The sequence below is a fragment of the Carassius auratus genome, unplaced genomic scaffold, assembly GCF_003368295.1.
Source record: "Carassius auratus strain Wakin unplaced genomic scaffold, ASM336829v1 scaf_tig00216332, whole genome shotgun sequence".
Classification (NCBI taxonomy): domain Eukaryota; kingdom Metazoa; phylum Chordata; class Actinopteri; order Cypriniformes; family Cyprinidae; genus Carassius; species Carassius auratus.
In genome coordinates, this window is record NW_020528515.1 from 467,094 (window position 1) to 486,338 (window position 19,245).

Below are 19,245 nucleotides of genomic sequence, written 5' to 3' on the forward strand. Positions count from 1 at the left end.
CTAGTGATCTGAGTGCTCTGTTAGGTTAATATTCAGTGAACATATCTGCAATATATTCTAAACAACTAAAAACTATTTGATAATATCATATGTAGAAAAATATTTCCCCAAAAACTTACAAATATTTGTTGAATTCACAGAATATTGCCCTATGAACATCCATTTGAACTTTTGACTGATAGGCTTTAATATTATATATATAATTAAATATTGTATATATAAAATCTAAATTTAAATTCTATCCAAAATATAAAATCACTTAGAAAAAACTATTATATAAAAAAATATCTATATGTGAACAAACATATATTTAATATAAAAATGTATTTAAATTATAAGATGTGGATGTATAAAGATGGACATAGACAGAGAGATGGACAGATTGAAAGATTTATATTACATAATATACATAAAATATCCAAAGCATAAAATTACCAAAAGAAAAGTAGAATAAAATATATATTAAGAAATACTGCACATATGTATATTTGTTTTGCTTATGGACATTTGTGCACTATATACATCATACAGTCAGAGTCAGTGGCGTTCTGTTTGAGGTTCAGATTCGATAGAGTCACAGTCCTCCGACAGAGAGAAAGAGTGTGTGTGTGTGTGTGTGTGTGTGCGCGTGTATGTACCTGGGAAGTCCTGCTGGCGGCTGGTCTGACCGAACTCCTGCAGCTGTGCCTGCTGGCTGAGCTGGTCCTTCTGCAGATTCTCGTACCAGTGCGTGACCTCTGCCCTCAGATCAGCCACCTGATCGCTGGGGTACATCTCGATGGTCATCTGCACAGACACAGAGGGCTTTATTAAACTCAGCCTGAGCAGACGCCAGTGATGAGGAAGATGAAGATGATGAAGGCGCACCTTGTCAGGAAGTCCTGCTGGCTGACACACGATCCTGAGCGGGAGAGACTGTTTATCACTGAGAGCTTTCAGATGACTGCTGATGCCCGTGCCCTCGATCTGCCACTGCCGCAGGTGATACGCAAACCTGAACACACACACACACACACACACATCAGATCAGACTCAGTGAGTGTTTACATACACACACATAAATGCCTTAACTGTGTTCTTTTACAGGATGAGTTAACTAGCATTCTCTCAGCTTATTCACTGTCTGTAATCTTAACATTAGAAATGCCACGTGATTTCTCACATAGACATGGTTTTCACATCAGTGTACCTGCGTCTGAAGGCCTCCAGGTGTGTTTTGAGCAGCAGCAGTCCTCTCTCGATGACGGTCAGGCTGGAGTGGGCGTCTTTCTCCAGGTTAGCAGACGCCATCATCAAGCTCTCCATACACTTACTGATGAACTCCTGCTCCTTCTCCAGACCCGTTTTACCTGCGGTCACACACACTAATAAATACATCACATTACACACCCATACATATATTCAGAAAACAAAACAAAAAGCACCACCATTAAACTCCAATGGCAATTGAACTCTCAATATAAATGAACTGAAGGAAAAAAATGACATGACTGCCTTTATAGAAGAATTTGGATTTGCCTCATTTTTGAAGTTTGAATCTAATCTGTTAAATTGTGCTGAATAGATTGAAATTGATCTCTAATACATAAAGCACTATAAAAAAATGAACGTGACTTGTTGACTAAAAACTGTTAATGTTTAATCATTATGAAGCGTGTTTACTGACCGCCGATGTAATAGGAGTTGATGTACTGGATTGCAGCGCGACTGATGTCTGCAGACTGAGCCCTCAGCGCGATTCCCCACAGCTGATCCATACCACACAACTACAGAAAGAGAGAGAGAGAGAGAGCGGTCAGGGAGATCACATCGAGAGAACACACAGAGATTTTGAGATCCGCTGCTGTGAACCTCGCAGTTGGAGCTGCTGTCGTAGGCGCTGGTGGCCAGACGAGCCAGGTTACACAGATGCTGAAACAAATTGAGTCCCGTCATGCTGATCGTCTCCGGCTTCAGCTGAGGCATCTGCGAGAAAGAGAAAGAGAGAAGCACCTGATGAAAGATTCATTCTCACGGCATGTACTGTATAAAAGATGTGCTCCAATGATACAGTGGCCAGACCTTCTCCAGGAAGAGGTGTTTGTATGTCTCCATGCCCATGGCGTGCTGGTCTTTACTGCGGACCTGGTTCAGGAACCAGTGAAGAGCATCGTCGTAACACTCAGAGTCCTCCACTAAACAGTGCCACAGGATGTCCACCTGCTCCAGACTCAACCCTGACACACACACACACACACACAAACACACAGGCAGGATGTTCATATAGTTACATATAGAGTGATAGTGACATGCAGCGGTGTGAGAGAGATAAAGAGAGACGCTCACTGAAGTGGTCAGGTGATCCAAGCGTTGAGAACACACAGGTGAGGAACTGCAGACGCACCTGCACCTCTGCACTGTGACTGTACCTGAAACAAACGGGTTGTTAGCACTGCACTTCATACACACAATTCAGACAAAACTTAAATTAAGAAATTAAGATTTTTATTCAGCAAGGATGCATTAAATTTATCAAAAGCAACAGTAGATACATTTATAATGCTGCAAATTCTTCCCTGACAATGAAGGCTGGAGTAATGATGCTGAAAACACCAAACTTACAAAGCGAATTTGTGGCGCTGCTCTCTCACTTCCTGGATATAGTGTAACAGATCATCAAAAAAGAGCTTCATCATGTGCAGCTCTTTTTCCGCCCACCTGTAACACAAAATTATCTGTAAAGCGCTCTTAAGTTCTACTTAATAACAACACGGAGAGCAGTGGTGGGCAGAGTTTCTTACATGGTTATCCAATGAGTGTCGTAGCTGGAGCCGAACTGCTGGAAGGTCCCGAAGAGCTTCGGCAGCAAACGCAAAGAGACCACCACTGACCTGATGAACACAAGCAGAAAGAAACAATCAAACATCTCCTACTGGACCTTAGAGAAACCCAAAGCTCTTCAGCTGTTTTCTACAGCACTTCATATTAGTGGTCAACCGATATATCGCCTAGTCCGATATATCAGCCGATATTTGGCATTTTCGCTGATAAGTTTTTTCTGATGCCTTCGAAGCAGGACTTTTATTTTGATGGCGCTGAGAGCTTTATTTGAATAATTTGATTCCCAATGCATGCAAACTTCCCAGAATACTGAGTGCAACGTTGATTAAAGTGTTTACTTCATTTTTATTATCTTTTTATTGAATATTTATTTATTTGTGAAAAATATCTTGTCATCTAAAGTATGTTTATTTTACACATTTATTTTTCAATCACTTGTCAAATAATTAAAAACAATTTTTTACAAATCATATCGGCTTTATATCGGTCACCCCCTGCTTTCCAAGATATCGGCATCAGCTGTCAAAAAAACACATATCGGTCGACCACTACTTCATATAACTGTGATGGTCTCACCGGTGATTGGCCAGGTTCTCCAGGCAGCCCTCGATGAAACGCATGCGGATCTGACGGTCAGTGAACCAGCAGACCAGAGAACACAACAGCTTCTCGGCCTCATTGATCAAGCCTTCCGACAGGTGGATCTAGTCACCAACACAACACCAGAAACCCATCGACATCAGAATCACAATCTAAATGTCAAATACTTCAAATAGTCTGCTGTGAGGTAAACATACCGCATTGTCATCCTGGACCAGGTCCCACAGAAGGGTGTTTCCTTTCTTGCAGACGTTGTCCAGGTTGATGTCGGTCACCGCGTGTGCAGAGTACTGATGCTTGTGCACTGCTGGACCTGAGGAAGAAATGATCATGTGACTTTTGTTTAAAATCAAATTAGAGTTTTTGTAAAATGAACCATAGAATCAAAGCAACACAACAAAGCAATGTTCTAGTAACCCCTTAGAGCACCGTACAACCATTTCAACAACCACTTTAAGCCTGGAATTCACGATTTTACGTTGATTTACGGTTTGGCCAGCATACACTATATGCCTGAGGATGATATACAAATGCAGCATGCATTTTTCGCTGAGCAAGCACCTGCTTCCCCTTCACTTAGTTGAATGATGTGGTAAGCTATACATAAAACAATGGCAAGTGGCAATATTGGATAAATTATGAAGTGAGAGTGAATCCGTGAGTGAATATATGTAAATTCTGAATGCATTATAGCCTAAAGTGCGCAATGGGTGCACCCCTCATAATCACTGGAAAGCTGACACTCATCTTACTGTAATTCATCGCAATCTCAGAAAATTTATTAAAAATAATTAAAGAAGCTTTACACTGCAGAATGAATCTCTTATTTAAACAATGTCTACACTTTCTTCGTTTTAATGAGAAAATTTGTGATCGTGCAGAACATCTGCATTTTGGGTGGGGTGAGTGGATTGCGCTCGAACCACAAATTTTAGGGATTTTAGTAAGCCAGTAGCACTCCATTTTATTCGTAAAAAATGAAATAAAATAGACACTTACACTGATGTAGGCCTACTATGTATTATATCTGATGGGAAAACGACTATACCGTTCTTCATAGCGCATTGAAAAATTCAGTGTGTGTTTTAGTTTTGTCATCTTAATTTATTAATTTATGTGATATATAGGCTATTTAGTGTAGGCCTAATCCTATTTATTTCATTCTTTTTTATTTATATTATTTTATTTAGTTTTTCTCTGTTTTCAGAAGCACTGCTGCATAATAACTTGAGGATGTGTGAATCCAGGTTTTGATGTTGCTTTGCTGCTGTTTGCACTTTTATTTATTTTTTGTATTTTTAATGCATCATCACAGATGCTTGTCCATTCTATTTTTATTCAGGCAAATACTCATTTATTATTCTGATTTTATCAGTAAACGGTTAATGCTCGGATAACAAGCAGTGGTTATCCCTACTAGCAACCACTTACAACACCTTAAAAACCTAGCAACACCCATATTATCCCAGGGCAATGCTCTATCACAGGGAATGGCAACCCATCCATGTCGCTTCATGACTTTGTGGGGAAGTTGTGGTCAAATGGTTAGAGATTCAGACTCATAGTCCCAATTTTTCGAGCTTGGGATTGTAAGTGGGGGGAGTGAATGTACAGAGCTCATCCTAGCAGTCTTAGCTGATGTGTACGTACCTTGTACTAGATGTTCGTGGTATATGGATGCCAGGTTGGGGAGGTGTTGCTGCAGGTGCGAGCTGAGCTCTGCATGCGAGTTGATCTGGACCAGCTCCTCCTCGCAGCCGGACTCCTCTCCGTCAAAATCCGCCATGTTCTTCTCGGATTTGGCGCTGACTTGGGAGCTGCTGCAGCTCACGTCATCGGCGCTCAGCATGTCCTCTACCATGTGACTGTGGAGAGTGAGAGTTTGTATTGAGCATCTGTTTCCAGAAGACACAAGGGAATAAAATCCAAGAGAGCTGTCTACTTAGACAACACTTTAAAGCATCAAAGCAACCTTTTAAGACACAATCTTTAAGAAGGCAATCCCAAAAATGGTCCATTGCAGTTAAGATGCTTCCTATGTAGATAGCTAGGAAGCTTACTAGGTTTTGGAAGAGAGGTAATGTCAATATGACATTAAAGAGGTAGCCTCACCCATCATGGTGGTGGTGGTGATGATGATGGTGATTCTGGTGATGATGATGATGGTGATGCTGAGGGCTGATGAAACGTCTGCAGTTGAAGAGTTCGTTGCCCATGGCCTCCGTCAGGAAGTCTGTCGGTCGAGGCATGCAGGGTGGCTCCTGGGAAACAGACGCTCCGTGTGAGGAGCCCATCTCTGTGCCGCCCTCCTGTGGCTGCTGGGGCTTCTGGGATTGGGAATGTGAGGAGGGATCAGCCTGCTCTCCCGACGTTCCCTCTAGGCACACGGATGAAGAAGAGCAAGGCTCGAGGATCCTAAGGGAAGACGAGGCTACCAGGGCAGCGGCTGCCTCGGGGGTGAAGGGAATAGATTTGGTTTTGGAAAGTCCTGGAGCAGGGGTGATGGAGCCGGGAGGAATTCCGGGTCGCTCCGGAGGACCCTGGACCTCTCCGAGCGCTTCGACAGCTTTGCGTTTGCGTAGCTCTGATGTAGACGGCTCTCGGGAGTCTCGGGTTTCCTCGGAGGCGATGGCGGGCCTGTCGTCTTCATCGTCCTCATCATCGTCTTCATCATCCTCGTCGTCGTCCTCTTCTTCTTCCTCCTCCTCTTCCTCTTCCTTCAGGGCCTCGCTGTCAGCCATGTCGTCGGAGTGCAGCTCGCTGCCCGGGCTGCCTGCTGATTGGCTGGCTCGGCTGGATCCTGCCTCGTTGCTGGACGCCTCGCTGCGGCCGCTGCTGCTGCCCTCCTCGCCGCTGTTGCCCGTCTCATCAGAGCTGCCCTGCAGGGACTCCTGCGGAACGGCAAAAACCACTCAAATGAAGCCGAGTGACACCGGTTTTCAGATCAAATTTGGAAAATACGTTACCTCCGTGTCGGAAAGCCTCTGCTGCCCTCGTTTTCCACTGCTCATGATTGGCTCGTCCATCTCCATGTCACTTCCTCCACTGTGATGCGTGTCGCTGTTGTCACTGCTCTCCGGGCTTCCTGCAGGAGAACCTGGGGGGAAATTAAAATACAACTAACCTTTTAACCAAATACCGGCTACAATGTGGCTACATTCACACCGCAGGCAAATGAAGAATTGATGAATACAATTATTTTTGCTTTCTTTGTATACAAAAAGTATTCTCGTAGCTTCTTACAATTACAGTTGAACCTGTAATGCCACATGGATTATTTTACCGATCTCCTTGCTATGTTCCTGGACCTTGATCGTGTTAATTACATTGCTGTCTAGAGGAGGGTCAGAGAGCTCTCGAAAAGCATCAAAAATGCATTTAACAGCTTTGGAACGACATGAGGATGAGTAATTACTGACAGAATTTTCATTTTTTGAGTGAACTATCCTTTTAATTCTTAGGCATGCACATCCAAAGGCAGATGTCAAACACAACACACCTTTCTTGTTGCCCATGGGAATGTTTGAGTTGAGCAGGGAGGCGAAGGAGCTCTGTTTGGACAGCTGAGTTTTGGCTGCCAGAGCGTTATTCCACAAGGCCTTGATCAGCATGGACGCCAAATACAGCGTCTACACAAGCAGAGAAACAACTCAACAAACACATACTGGATAGCCAGGTAAAAATCCAGCTGTTTTAGTCTATTTCAAAGTATGTTCGTGAGAGCGGTCATCTATATGACTAAAGTGACTGCATGTAATTGTAAGAGAGTGTGAGAGCGTGTGGTACCTGCTCAGTGTGTGCGCTGGGGTGTAACCCTGACACCAGACTGAGCACGTGCCGCAGAGGAACAGGGTCCAGGTTCTTAATGAGCGAGGGGAACAGGTCATGGATGTAGCGACTGCAGTGTTTCAGCTGGAAACAGAGACAGACAGGCATGTTCAACACTACTGTATGAGGAAATACATGAGAATCAAAGGCCGAACAGAGAATAGAGTGCGTTCTTGTTTCCCACTGTCATCTAAAGGGATGAATATCAGAAAATCTCGTTTCAAATTTAGTAAAATCTTTACATCTGACTTGTGAGGACAATATTCATATGTAGTAATCGGAAAGAAAAAAATAGCTTCCAGTGTTGTTTTAGTATTATTTATATTACTATTTTGAACAAGCTTTTATTTCTATATTTGTGGTGTTCATTACAATTTAAGTTTAAGTCACTTTATTATGTGCACTCGTCATTTTAATTAGTTGTGCTTTTAACATTTCCATTTAGCTTTCAGTTTTAAATTCAGTAAGTGCAAGTATCTTTTATTTAATTTTATACTTTTAATTTTATTATTTTATAAATATTTTATTTATTAAAATAAATTTTTAACTTGTGTATTTTTTTTTAAGTTATAATTTATGTAATATATAGATTAAAGCTTTATATATTAATTAAACAAATTTTAAACTTAAAAAATATACACAATTAATGTCCATCATAATAAAATTGTTTATACTTCTTGTTGCATTCAACACATTAAAAGTGGGACATATATTGAAAATAAATGTAATAATAATAACAATAATAGACTTCGAAAACACTTTTTGTTCACAAAATTGGATTAAAAATGCAAATCCAATATGTGTATTTCTTATAGGATAACAATGTTTCTTGTTGCACACAATGTAATTGCTGTTACTGTTAAATAAAAAGACAGCATTGTGGGATTAAGTGTTACTTACAGTGTGCTCTGATAGTTTACTCCACATTTTTACAAATGTATGCTATGCAAAAAATGTGAAACTCATGTGAAATGAGTTTTTGTGTGTGTGTGCACCTGAGCGGCGACCCATATACAGTCCACATGTTGAGTGCTCAGCCTGCCCTCGGCTGCCAGGAAGTTCAGGATCACTTGGCACTGTTTAATGATCTACAGCAGAAACAAGACAAGCACAATCAGAAATAATCAACCTTTAGTTAGCGTCCAAAGAAACTATGAAAGTCTACTGGACTCACCTCAATGTGCAAATTTGGTCCAAATATGTGCTCCACAACATTGTTGTTAATGAGCCAGTCAGCGAGCTCTTTTGCTATCGACCTGAAAGAGGAAAGAAAGATCTCAATACATGTCTAGATTGACTTGAACTACTAACAGCAGTGGACTCGTAAGACTCACGTCTCTGTGTCAGACACCAGGGACTCGTTATTACAGACATCATTGAAGGTGTGCAGCTGATTCTGCAGAAACACAAGCACAGGTCATTCAACACGGGCTGGAGATGATGGAAGAAGAGTTCTTGTGTTTTTGTGTCTCTCTCGTACCGTGATCTGGCTCAGGCCGGCCAGTCTCATGGTGAGCGTCGGACTCATGAAGTATTTGAAGGCCAGATCCAGACTCTCTCTGTCGAAACACAGCGCGCTGTCCAACGGCTCCTTCACCGTGCTCCACATCAGGTCGGCCATGTTTCGCGCCGCGCTCTGACGCAGCTCCTGATCCGACAAATTACACAGATACCTAGAGACAGAGATTCATATTAGACCAGACATGTTAGGTGTGACTGCATGAGTCAGGTGAATAAAAACAACTGATCACAAAGGGTCATCCATCTAGAACGGCCCACTTCAAAATGACAGGCTGACAACTGAAAAGCAGTGCTGTAACTGCAATTTTAGTTTTTTTTTTTTTAAACAGAGGGACTAGATAAAAGTATTTTCTAATCAGTACCATGCTTAACTTGTATAACCTGAAGCATTTCAGCATTTCAGTGACTTGACAATTACATTTACAAAACAGTAAAAAAAAAAAAAAACTATAGCAATGTAATGTAATATGTTACATAATAGCAGTTTGATTTCCATTTTTTTTTCAGTTATTTATTTTATGTTGAAGTAAAACAACAACAATGTTTAATAAAATATATTTATATATATTTATTTATTTATATATTTGTAATAATATAATAATCTGAGGTTGGACTACTGTCTTGGTGGACTAATATTTATATGTAGATTTGTATAAGACGTAGTGCTGTCCAAGGGATTAAACACATCCAAAATAAACGTTTTTGTTCACATAACGTGTGTGTATGGTGTTTATTTAAATGTAATTAAATTTATGCATTTAGCAGACACTTTTATCCAAAGTGACTTACAGTGCATTCAGGCTTTACATGTTTTACCTAACATGTGTTCCCTGGGAATTGAACCCACAACCTTGTGCGCTGCTAACACAATTCTCTACCACAGATAGACTATATTATTATTATTTATTATGTATATGTGTATTTATACAGACAATAAATATACACTGTAAACACACACATATATTATGTAAAACAAAAGATTATTTTGGATCCGATTAATTGTTGGTGTTAGGGCTGCGCTAAAAAATCGAATGCGATTTTCATGCGCATCTTGTCAGTAAAAGCGCTCCTGTGATTAGTAGTATATCTCCAGCACGTGTGTTCAGATCAGGGTTGCCAGGTTTTCAAAACAAAACCTGCCCAATTACTTCTCAAAACTAGCCCAATCGCTTTTCATTCCGGCTGATAAAATAAAAAAATTTATTCGGGGTTCCCTTGCTAAAATTCGCATTTTAGGGGCTAAACATCACTTCATTGGTATTAGGGTCGCTTCAACCTGCGGACATGAAAAACAACCGCAGACTTGGCAACACTGGTTCAGGTGGAGCGGCATTTACTACACAGAGCCATAGTCCACTGACAATCTACACAAAATCGATTTAAAAATCGGAGGCGATTCTTTGTTGATTTTGAAAGTGACCTCCACCTGAACCAGTGTTGCCAAGTCTGCAGTTGTTTTTCATGTCTGCCGGTTGAAGCGACCCCAATACCAATAACGTGATGTTTAGCCCCTAAAATGCGAATTTTACCAAGGCAACCCAGCCAAAAAACATGCATTTTAACCCCGAGACGCAATTTTTATCGGAGAACCTCCTGGAAACACGACTGGGCTAGTTTTGGACTAGTTTTGAGAAGAAAGTGGGCAGGATTTGTTTTGAAAACCTGGCAACCCTGATCTGAACGCTCGTGCTGGAGATGTATACTACTATCAAAGGAGCACCTTTACTGACAAGATGCGCATGAAAAATGCATTCGATTTTTTGCACAGCCCTAGTTGGTGGTTTTGACAACTTTTCAAGATCCATGAATATTTACAATTTATTAATTCATACTATGCTACAGAAATATCAGAAAAACTTGAGGTTTCTGTGTGAATACACTAATACACAGTCTCTCTCTGCGAGTCTCTGCGTGCGGCTCTAATCCTGTCTGGCTCGAGTCACATGACCAGCACTCTCTCAGCTCCCCTGCCAGCCGTCTGGCTCGAGTCACATGACCAGCACTCATGCCAGCCGTCTGACTCCCCCCAAGGTCAAGTGAGGAGAGCCGTGGAGACTGTTGCTATGGTGAGGGATGCTCTTCCTAGCAACTCAGCAGAGAGCTGATTCTTGGCAGCATGCCTCTTTCTAAGAGTAGCCTGCGTCTCTTTATATCGCAGGATCGATTCGATGAAACACACATTCCTGATATTCAGTTATTCCACTTGGCAATTAATGATTCTGAAGCTTTAGGTCCAGTTCAGAAAGGTTTTCTTACCTGATAACGAAAGAGCGAAAAGGGATGATGTGCTGCATCACAGCGGGAATGTGCAACCATATTCTGATCTGTACACACCGAAGAATAAGCTCTGGTTGGTTACGGGTCTAACAAGTCAAACTCTGGTTTACTCGACTAGGTTTGTTTGACTCACGTTAGAGACGATGGTGATGAAGGCATGTGCGATGGGGAAGGGGAGAGTGTCAGGAGCGCCGAACTCAAAGCAGTCCTTCATCAGAGAGAGGCCGTGCTTCCCGCAGAACATACACACATACCGCAGCAGGTGCAGAGGGACCTCCACATCCTGAAACACACACACACACACAACATAATCCCTTAAAACACACCAAAAAAAACAAACACTTTAGCTCAACAGAATGAATGTGTGGTCACATGACTCAATGTTGTGAATGATTTACACAGAAATTAATTCAGCTTGTATATTGTGAATAAAGCACAAAAGACATTGAGTCTTTGAGCTTTTCTTATGATTTATGAACATATTTAACATTAAACTATGTATATAATATTACATAATACGACTAACAGATATTGTCATGTGACCACATGATCGTCACATTAACCATATGTGATCTAGTATCTTTCAAAATATAAATCGAATATACAATTATAAAAAATATATATTTATGAGTGATATAAAATTTTTGTAATACAAATCACAAAAACCACTATATTATATATATATATATATATATATATATATATATATATATATATATATACACACACACACTATATCTCATTTTTTTTAAGACTAACATATTGTGTTTTTATAAAACATATATATATATATATATATATATATATATATATATATATAAAACATGGGGTATGAAGACCATATCTTAACAAGAACTAAAATCATAATATAAAGATAATTATATATAGTCCTATAACTACCAGACAAATGTCATTTTAAGTAATATAATAAACTGTTGTGATTATATAAATGTAATATAATAACGATAATTATTATTATTATAAAATCTTTTTATTGCATGTCAAGCAAAGATTATGAGAAATAATCAACAGATGAATCAAAATAGTTGCAGGCAAAAACTATTTACAGGCTTCAAACAAAATGTTAAAAAAATCCCAAGATGTGAGTCGTTTTTATATGACCTCAAAGGAGCTTTGGAAAACTTCCGTACGTAGAGTTTGAGTATAAAGAGTTTGCATTTAATTACTAAAACCTGTGATGATTCATGAGTGCAGATGAATCATGCTAGCCGACGTCTAAACAAGGAACATCTCGTACTTTCACACACTAGCTTTGACCTCAGAGTCAGTTTAAACTAGTCCTGCTCCATCCACTCAGCAGCTATTGTGCTCATGAATTATCTCTAAACTGTGTAATCAAGCCCATCATAATGAGTGTGTGTGAAAGAGAGAGACTTACATTCATATCACAGAAAGAGCCGAGGATATTGCTCTCTTGTGCGGAGATATCCTGAGGACAAAAACAACAAACGGATATTTAAAAAAACAGACAGCGACCTAAATAAAACCATACTTCAACTTTTCAGCTTCTATATTTGTCTTGAGGATTTGTTGAGGTTATTCAGTTCATCTAAATCATTTAGCAATAAAAAAGCACTAACTGGAAGAGCATAATATACACATAACTCTGATGTGATGTGTATATTACTTCTGTTGAGACCAAATTGGTGCTTTCAAAACATCCAGAGCAAAAGTTTTACCAATAAATTAGGAACAGGCACAAGTTCTCAGTACTGACAACAATCAGATTTACAATGCACTTGAAAAATCTGAATTGGGTCATTTGTCTTTTTAAAATGTTAAAATGACTGTAGCCCATCTTCGTTTTGTAAATATGCGCAACTATTACAACTGGCCTTGACGTTGGGGGATTGCTCTGAAAGTGAAAAACTATGAAAAAAGATGTGATGTGCATTTAATCCATAATATTTTCGATTATGCATGTGTTGTGCATACTTGAGTGTTTATGGGTAAGCCTGACTACACAATAACCGGATTACCACTGCACATGTAAATGAACTATATAACAGAAATAGCACTACGAGTGTCAAAAGCAGAGCATCTTTTAATTCTGGGATTTTTCAGACATCATTTTTACACTTAAAATGTATATGCATTAAATTACATTTTTATTAATGCATGTACTAGATCTTATTGTGAACTATTAAAGAGGTCATGCATGAACTGAGAAACCAAAATTCCCCTGATCTAGACACATAAGGAGGTTATTGTACTATAAATGTTTAAGAACTAAAAACGTTCTAGTTAGTCTAAAAATAGCTTATATTGAAGGCAGTCTGTCAAAAGGACAGCTTGTGTGTGGCTAAGAACTGCCTTCGCAGAAGATGATCAACGTCTGCTTCTACATCGCCGCCTGTTTAGTCCCGCCCACCGATTTGCATATGAAGTGTTTATGAGGGAGGCGAACAAGCAGGTCTACAAAGAAACCAAACGATAAAGATGGCTCTAAATACCGCAAGACAGTGTGCAGGGCCAAGCTGTGGAAACACAGTCTTTGCATTGCCTTCCTTCTGTTCAGATCCCAACAAGAGTGGATGAACTTTTATTTTTTAATGAAGATCCAGACCATCAGTAAGAACTAATTTACTGAGAATTCATTTACAAACAAGGCACAATTGACACGGGATTTCCAGAAATGTTAAACTAAAACAAGCTTGAGTGCAAAGCCAAGCCACCAACATCTCAGAATCCAATCCACAATTGTAACTTTCAAGGCCTCAAAAAAACCCGGGAATCCAGACAGTAAGAAAACTGTTTCCTATATGAGCGAGTATTACCTCTATAGTGGGATGTGTGTTGTGTTTGTAGGCCGTGTACAGGGGGAACTGGATCTGAAAGATCTTGGCAGCGCACAGCAGCAGTTTCTCCTGGTCTTCTGTGCTCCAGGATGCAAACGGGTCCAGGCTGCTCTCATTCCCGCCCGCCGTGGGTTCACTGAGCTTGGGCTGGGGATCCGGTTTGACCCCCTGATTTTGGTTCTTGTGCTGATCTCCATCCTCCACGCCACCATCTTCTTCAGCAGAGTCCCGTTCCACATTCAGTGGCTCGTCCTCACAGGGCGACGGCTGTGGCTGGGCGGAGCCCCATTCAGACTCCGCCCCCTCAGTCCTAGTGTTGCCATGGCCACTGTGTAGACGGTCCCTAAGGTTGGTTACTTGGGCGATAACCAAGTTAATGAGGGCATAAACCAGTTGGCTGAACACCTCGAGGTGTTTGTATTCCTTGAAACAGCACAGACACTGCCTGCAGATGAACATGGAGAGAATCGGCCGTCAGACCATCATTTACAAGGTTCTAGCAACTAACGTGCTTGCTTATTAAATATCTTGGCTACTTTAACCGTGCTACAAGGAGATCGTAGTACACTCAGTTCTGTTTAACACTTGACAGAATTTAAATCCAATCCAAACAACAGGTCAAACAACACAAAACATTAATTCATGATAAAATTGATGAGAATTACAGAATAAGCTAATCAGTTAGCAAACGAGAATGAATGAATGAGCAAGACAGCGAGTGAATGAGAACAAATGAGTGTGTGTATCAATAAATAAATGAGCGAGGGCATGAATCAGTGACAGAATGAAAAAGGTATGAATGAGCAGCGTTTACACAGGCAAAAAAAATCGGATATTTTTCCCCACATCTGACACAGCAGGTCAGAATTTGATACACGCGTGTAAACACAAAAACACACTCGAGATCTGTTTTTTTCGCATTCGATCTGAGCCATTTCCAAATGTGGTTTTAAATCACATAAATATCCGATATCTGGACATCCGACCTACGTCTAAACACACATATCCTATTCCCCACAGAACTAATGTGAGGGTGACACGTTTGCACATAAAGATAACGTTTTAATACTGGTGTGCTCACATTTTATTGAAATGGAAACTTAAAAAAAAAAAAAAACTGGTTTTCAACCTCTGCCCCGTGAATTAGAACAGCTTCGCTACTAAAAGCTACATTACACTTCTCAGCAATGAGGTGATAACTTTCACTTGTTTGCAAGCTTCACATTCCCATGGTCTCTCTCTCGGGTTAATTCATTCAAATTCATTTAATAACTATAATATCGGCGCTACTTTATATCACTAAAGAATTCTACCTCTAACGAGATATATCAGATAGCACACCAAATGAAAATTACCGACAATTTCTGTCATTTATCCGTTTTAGGAGATTTTGAGCTGCAAAACATCCATGACAGCCTTCGTCCATGCTGGCAAATAATAGCCAAATGGCCACTCGACGTGAATTATATAAATAATTTTAATAGCAAGGCTATTCAAAAGATGAGGATCTATCATATGCGATGTGCGAATTGAATGAGTGAATGAATGAATGAACGACAGACTGCAGTGAGTGAATGAATGACAAATGACTGCTTGTTTGAGCAATAGGTTATGAATAAACATCCAAGTGAGTGAGAATTCAATGAGGGAATGAGTTCTGAGGGAATTAACTGGACAAATGAGCAACTGAGAAATGAACAAATAAACATTTAAGGAATGAATAGTAGTAGAATGAGTAGCTGTATGTCTGAATCTGCGAAAGACTGAGTGCTGACCTCTGTGTCCATGTGCTGATGTAAGTGAAGACTCTTAAGGCATGCTCCTTCTTCAGCTGCAGGCCGTCTGAGCTGTCTGCATCCGAGACTGAGACACACACACACACACACGGAGAAAGAAAGCTGTTATGAACTGGCTTCAGGGCTGTAGAGCTCTCTGGGATCAGATCAGATGTCAGAGACACAGCAAATGCTGAAAGACATCAAATGAAAACCAGTGAACCTGGCAGAGAACAATCAAGACAGCACTCTCCCGCTGTCAAAAATGAGTGTCATTTTACAGACTGGTAAAAGACTGTAGAAAAGCTACACCGGAAACCAGTTAACTGAGACATTTTACAGTACCAGTGCTGTTTAATGTACAGCAGCTGACGTTCCCAAAATACCCTGTGAAACAATTTTTACATTTTTGACACATTTGGTGTTTTCTTTTCTTTTTTTAAATAAATGTTTCTGCTTCCTATTTTCATATCAGTTAGGCTTACATGCATCAGGAGTTTTATCTTGTGTTAAATAAATACTTAGAGCATTTTTAATGCATGTTACCATGATACGTTTTGTGTTAGTGACATTTTTCAGTTATAGCAACCTTTTTTTTTTTACCATATATTTAATTTTTTCTTTTTCCCACAGTAAGACTATATGTGGGAATCACATTAAGCATGCTCATTTCAGATGATCACATGACTTAATTTGCAGGACCTTAACATCCATTTAAGTGCTCTATCCTGACAAACCTCCACACACACAAACACACACACACACACACACACACAGAGCACAATTAATGGTTTCCACAGTGACGAGGGAGTAGCTGGACTCGGGAATGCTACCTTTGGGTTGTAAAGTTCACTCAAGCAGCTGGTTAGCCTCGACCTACATGAGATTTTCATCCTTTCTTTCTGTAAAACGGCTTTCCTGTCTTTTTTTTCTCTGCCGTTTCCACACAGCTCTACAGTAACAATCTAGGGCATTGTGTTCAAGGACTGAGAAAGAGTTTGACGGCAGTGTGATATGAGGATCTGTTATCAAAGCTGAAACCACAAAAGCACCAAAAATCCCTCAAAGTCTCACGGCACAGAAAAAAAAAGCAAACCTGCAAACACAGACTGACTGACTCACAGTATTCAGTTCTTTTCAAGCCAAAAACAGTCCGACCTTAATAGTCCGACTTAGAGGAATAATTCACCCAAAATGGACATTCTGTCATCATTTACTTGCCCTTGTGTTGTTACAAGACTTTATTTATCCTATGGAAAAATAAAAACTTAATTCCTCATAAAAAAAAAAAAAATGATATTCTGAAGAATGTTCAAGCTGCTGTTTTTTCATATAACTGTACTACAAAAATTACAAAACATACCATAAATAAGTCTTAACTTCTTGTTTGATACTTAAAAAAAACAATTCTGAGATAAAAAGACTAAATTAATTTTTACCAAGTCAGTTTGCGCTGATTTGAATATGCAAAAAAACAGACAAAATACAAGATCTCTGACAGAGGAGAAGATTTTTAGCAAATGACAAATTAAAATGTGTCTGTTCCTTTAATAGGCTTGAAATATAGCATGCAACTGCCTAGACTACTTTTACACTGCATTGCTTTTTATCCTTTTTAAAGATTCAAAGCTCCTGGTTACTGTATCTTTGCACTGAAAAGAGCAGCATGAACATTCTTTGAAACATCTCCGTTTGTAGTTTACAGAAGAAAGCATAATGGACCAGAGCATCACAAAGACGACTTAATAATGACAAAGATCTCTTTAATAGGAGAACTTTTCGAATCTAGTTAAAATGCCCCGTGATTTGTATCTTTTTATGATGTCTGGCACAACTGGTTTAGTGACTGTCTGTCTGCTTTTGACCTTTTTTTGAATTACAGAGCGTGCATGAACAGACTTATGCTGACACACACACACACACACACACACAATGAAATAGAGTAGCATCTGACATTATAACTGTACCAGCAGAGTATTATCGCATGAACCCTCATAAATCACCAGCTCGAGCGGAATTACACTGCAGTATGGATCGTGTTTGGCTGATCAGATGCTGATCTGTGTGCATTTTGAAGAATGACAATGTCAAAAACACTTCTGAATGGCTAATGCTAATGCAAGTCAGTCCAACTTCTCATCAGCATCCAAGCATATTCAAACAAGCTGATGGTCAACGCACACATTAAGGTGTTTTCTGATGCTTCTGGTCAAAATAAACTGGTGGATGTTGCTCTTGGACGATTAAATTCTGAAATGATGATGAGGAGGGGCTAACACGCTCCAGTAGCATTGCATTAATAAAAACAGACAACAGAATTAAACAAACGTTAAGTAATGACAGCCAAAAGGTGCTTGGTCGCTCTTTTAAATGCACACGTTGACAAAAAGTGTGAAACATTAAATATTATACAAGAAAATCTGTGCTGAAGCGAGGCAGCGAGCCGCATGCTCGGACAGTCATGCTAACAACTTGATGCAAACAACAACAAAAAAACAACCAAAAGCTGTTGACTTACTCTCATTGAGCACCTCCAGCAGCTCGGCGCAGTTTTCACACATGGTTCATAAAGGCGGAAAGTGTATTCAGACCATTGGAGGAATAAAATGTTGCCTGTTTTGCTCTCTGTCTTTTTAAGGGGGTGTTTAAGGCCCGACGAAATGCTTGATGAAGGCTCGCTATTATGAGACAACACAGCCAGGGAGATTTGGGCTCATGCAAGCGGGATTGTTTACCGAGATGTCGAGGCTGGAGACAGTAAATGTGAGGCACTAAAGGAGCGGAGAGTCAGTCTCCGAGCAGAGCGTTACTGTGCAGACTAGCACATACGGCAGCCATGATGAACTGGGACTGGTGTTACAATTCGGGTGTTTCCGTCGGACGACTTCGGGTATGTTCGGAGTTTTCCGGGAATGTTCGCGATTGCTCGGAGGTGAGCGGCTAACGTTGTGCGAGTCGTCGGCTATTTCCGCCAGGTCGTCTTTGCAGGTCGTTCGGACTTTTTCGGAAAACTGGCACAGAGAGAGGGAGGGGCTACCGTTTGTTACACATCGCCTGTTTTCGTAACGCCTGCTTCCGGCCCTTTTGACCATTCTTCGGAAATCTCGCGATGTCTTGCTGTCTAGCACGTGTACGTGAGCTGTTTCAATTTTGTTATGTGACCCTGAGCCACAAAACCAGTCATAAATGTCAATTTTTTTTAAGGTTGAGATTTGCACATCATTTGAAAACGTTATAAATTAGCTTTCCACTGATTCATGGTTTGTTAAGATAGGATATTTGAAAATCTTGGCCCTCATTTATCAACAGTGTGTCTGCACAGATGCGAGCACAATGAGTGTGTAAAGCAAGTTTTTTATCTACCAACTTGTACTTATATGCAAGGAACGAATGCGTTTAAATAGAGGGACACAAAAAAGATCCTTTTCCTAAACACTTGATAAATGAGGCTCCTGGAATCAAAGTGTGCAAAAATTAATAAATTGCCTTTAAAATTGTACAGATGGAGTCATTAGCAATGCATATCATAAATTAAAATTAAGATTTACCATAGGAAATTTACAAAATATATTAACGGAACATATCTCTTCTTAATATCCTAATGA

At 40.0% G+C, this 19,245-nt stretch overlaps 1 protein-coding gene across 4 annotated transcripts in view; it reads right to left on the reverse strand.

Moving 5' to 3' along the window:
• The window catches only part of LOC113097564 (ubiquitin carboxyl-terminal hydrolase 34-like), a 43,054-nt gene extending 24,314 nt beyond the window's left edge, over positions 1-18,740 (reverse strand). Inside the window, exons 1-26 of one of the 4 annotated variants that reach the window (XM_026262800.1) lie at positions 18,159-18,740; positions 15,641-15,728; positions 13,845-14,310; positions 12,446-12,496; positions 11,180-11,329; positions 11,026-11,093; positions 8,729-8,921; positions 8,583-8,644; positions 8,423-8,504; positions 8,244-8,336; positions 7,207-7,332; positions 6,920-7,049; positions 6,387-6,517; positions 5,533-6,311; positions 5,071-5,285; positions 3,618-3,733; positions 3,397-3,524; positions 2,781-2,870; positions 2,602-2,697; positions 2,326-2,408; positions 2,062-2,216; positions 1,852-1,965; positions 1,667-1,766; positions 1,190-1,364; positions 868-994; positions 639-786 (exon numbers count right to left, since the gene is read on the reverse strand). In XM_026262800.1, the coding sequence (XP_026118585.1) occupies positions 639-786; positions 868-994; positions 1,190-1,364; positions 1,667-1,766; positions 1,852-1,965; positions 2,062-2,216; positions 2,326-2,408; positions 2,602-2,697; positions 2,781-2,870; positions 3,397-3,524; positions 3,618-3,733; positions 5,071-5,285; positions 5,533-6,311; positions 6,387-6,517; positions 6,920-7,049; positions 7,207-7,332; positions 8,244-8,336; positions 8,423-8,504; positions 8,583-8,644; positions 8,729-8,921; positions 11,026-11,093; positions 11,180-11,329; positions 12,446-12,496; positions 13,845-14,310; positions 15,641-15,728; positions 18,159-18,201 (4,009 nt within the window). In that variant the 5' untranslated portion in view covers positions 18,202-18,740. The remainder of the gene's footprint in view (positions 1-638; positions 787-867; positions 995-1,189; positions 1,365-1,666; positions 1,767-1,851; positions 1,966-2,061; positions 2,217-2,325; positions 2,409-2,601; positions 2,698-2,780; positions 2,871-3,396; positions 3,525-3,617; positions 3,734-5,070; positions 5,286-5,532; positions 6,312-6,386; positions 6,518-6,919; positions 7,050-7,206; positions 7,333-8,243; positions 8,337-8,422; positions 8,505-8,582; positions 8,645-8,728; positions 8,922-11,025; positions 11,094-11,179; positions 11,330-12,445; positions 12,497-13,844; positions 14,311-15,640; positions 15,729-18,158) is intronic. The other 3 variants (XM_026262801.1, XM_026262802.1, XM_026262803.1) reach the window with 3 other exon arrangements.
• Positions 18,741-19,245: the final 505 nt, after the last annotated feature.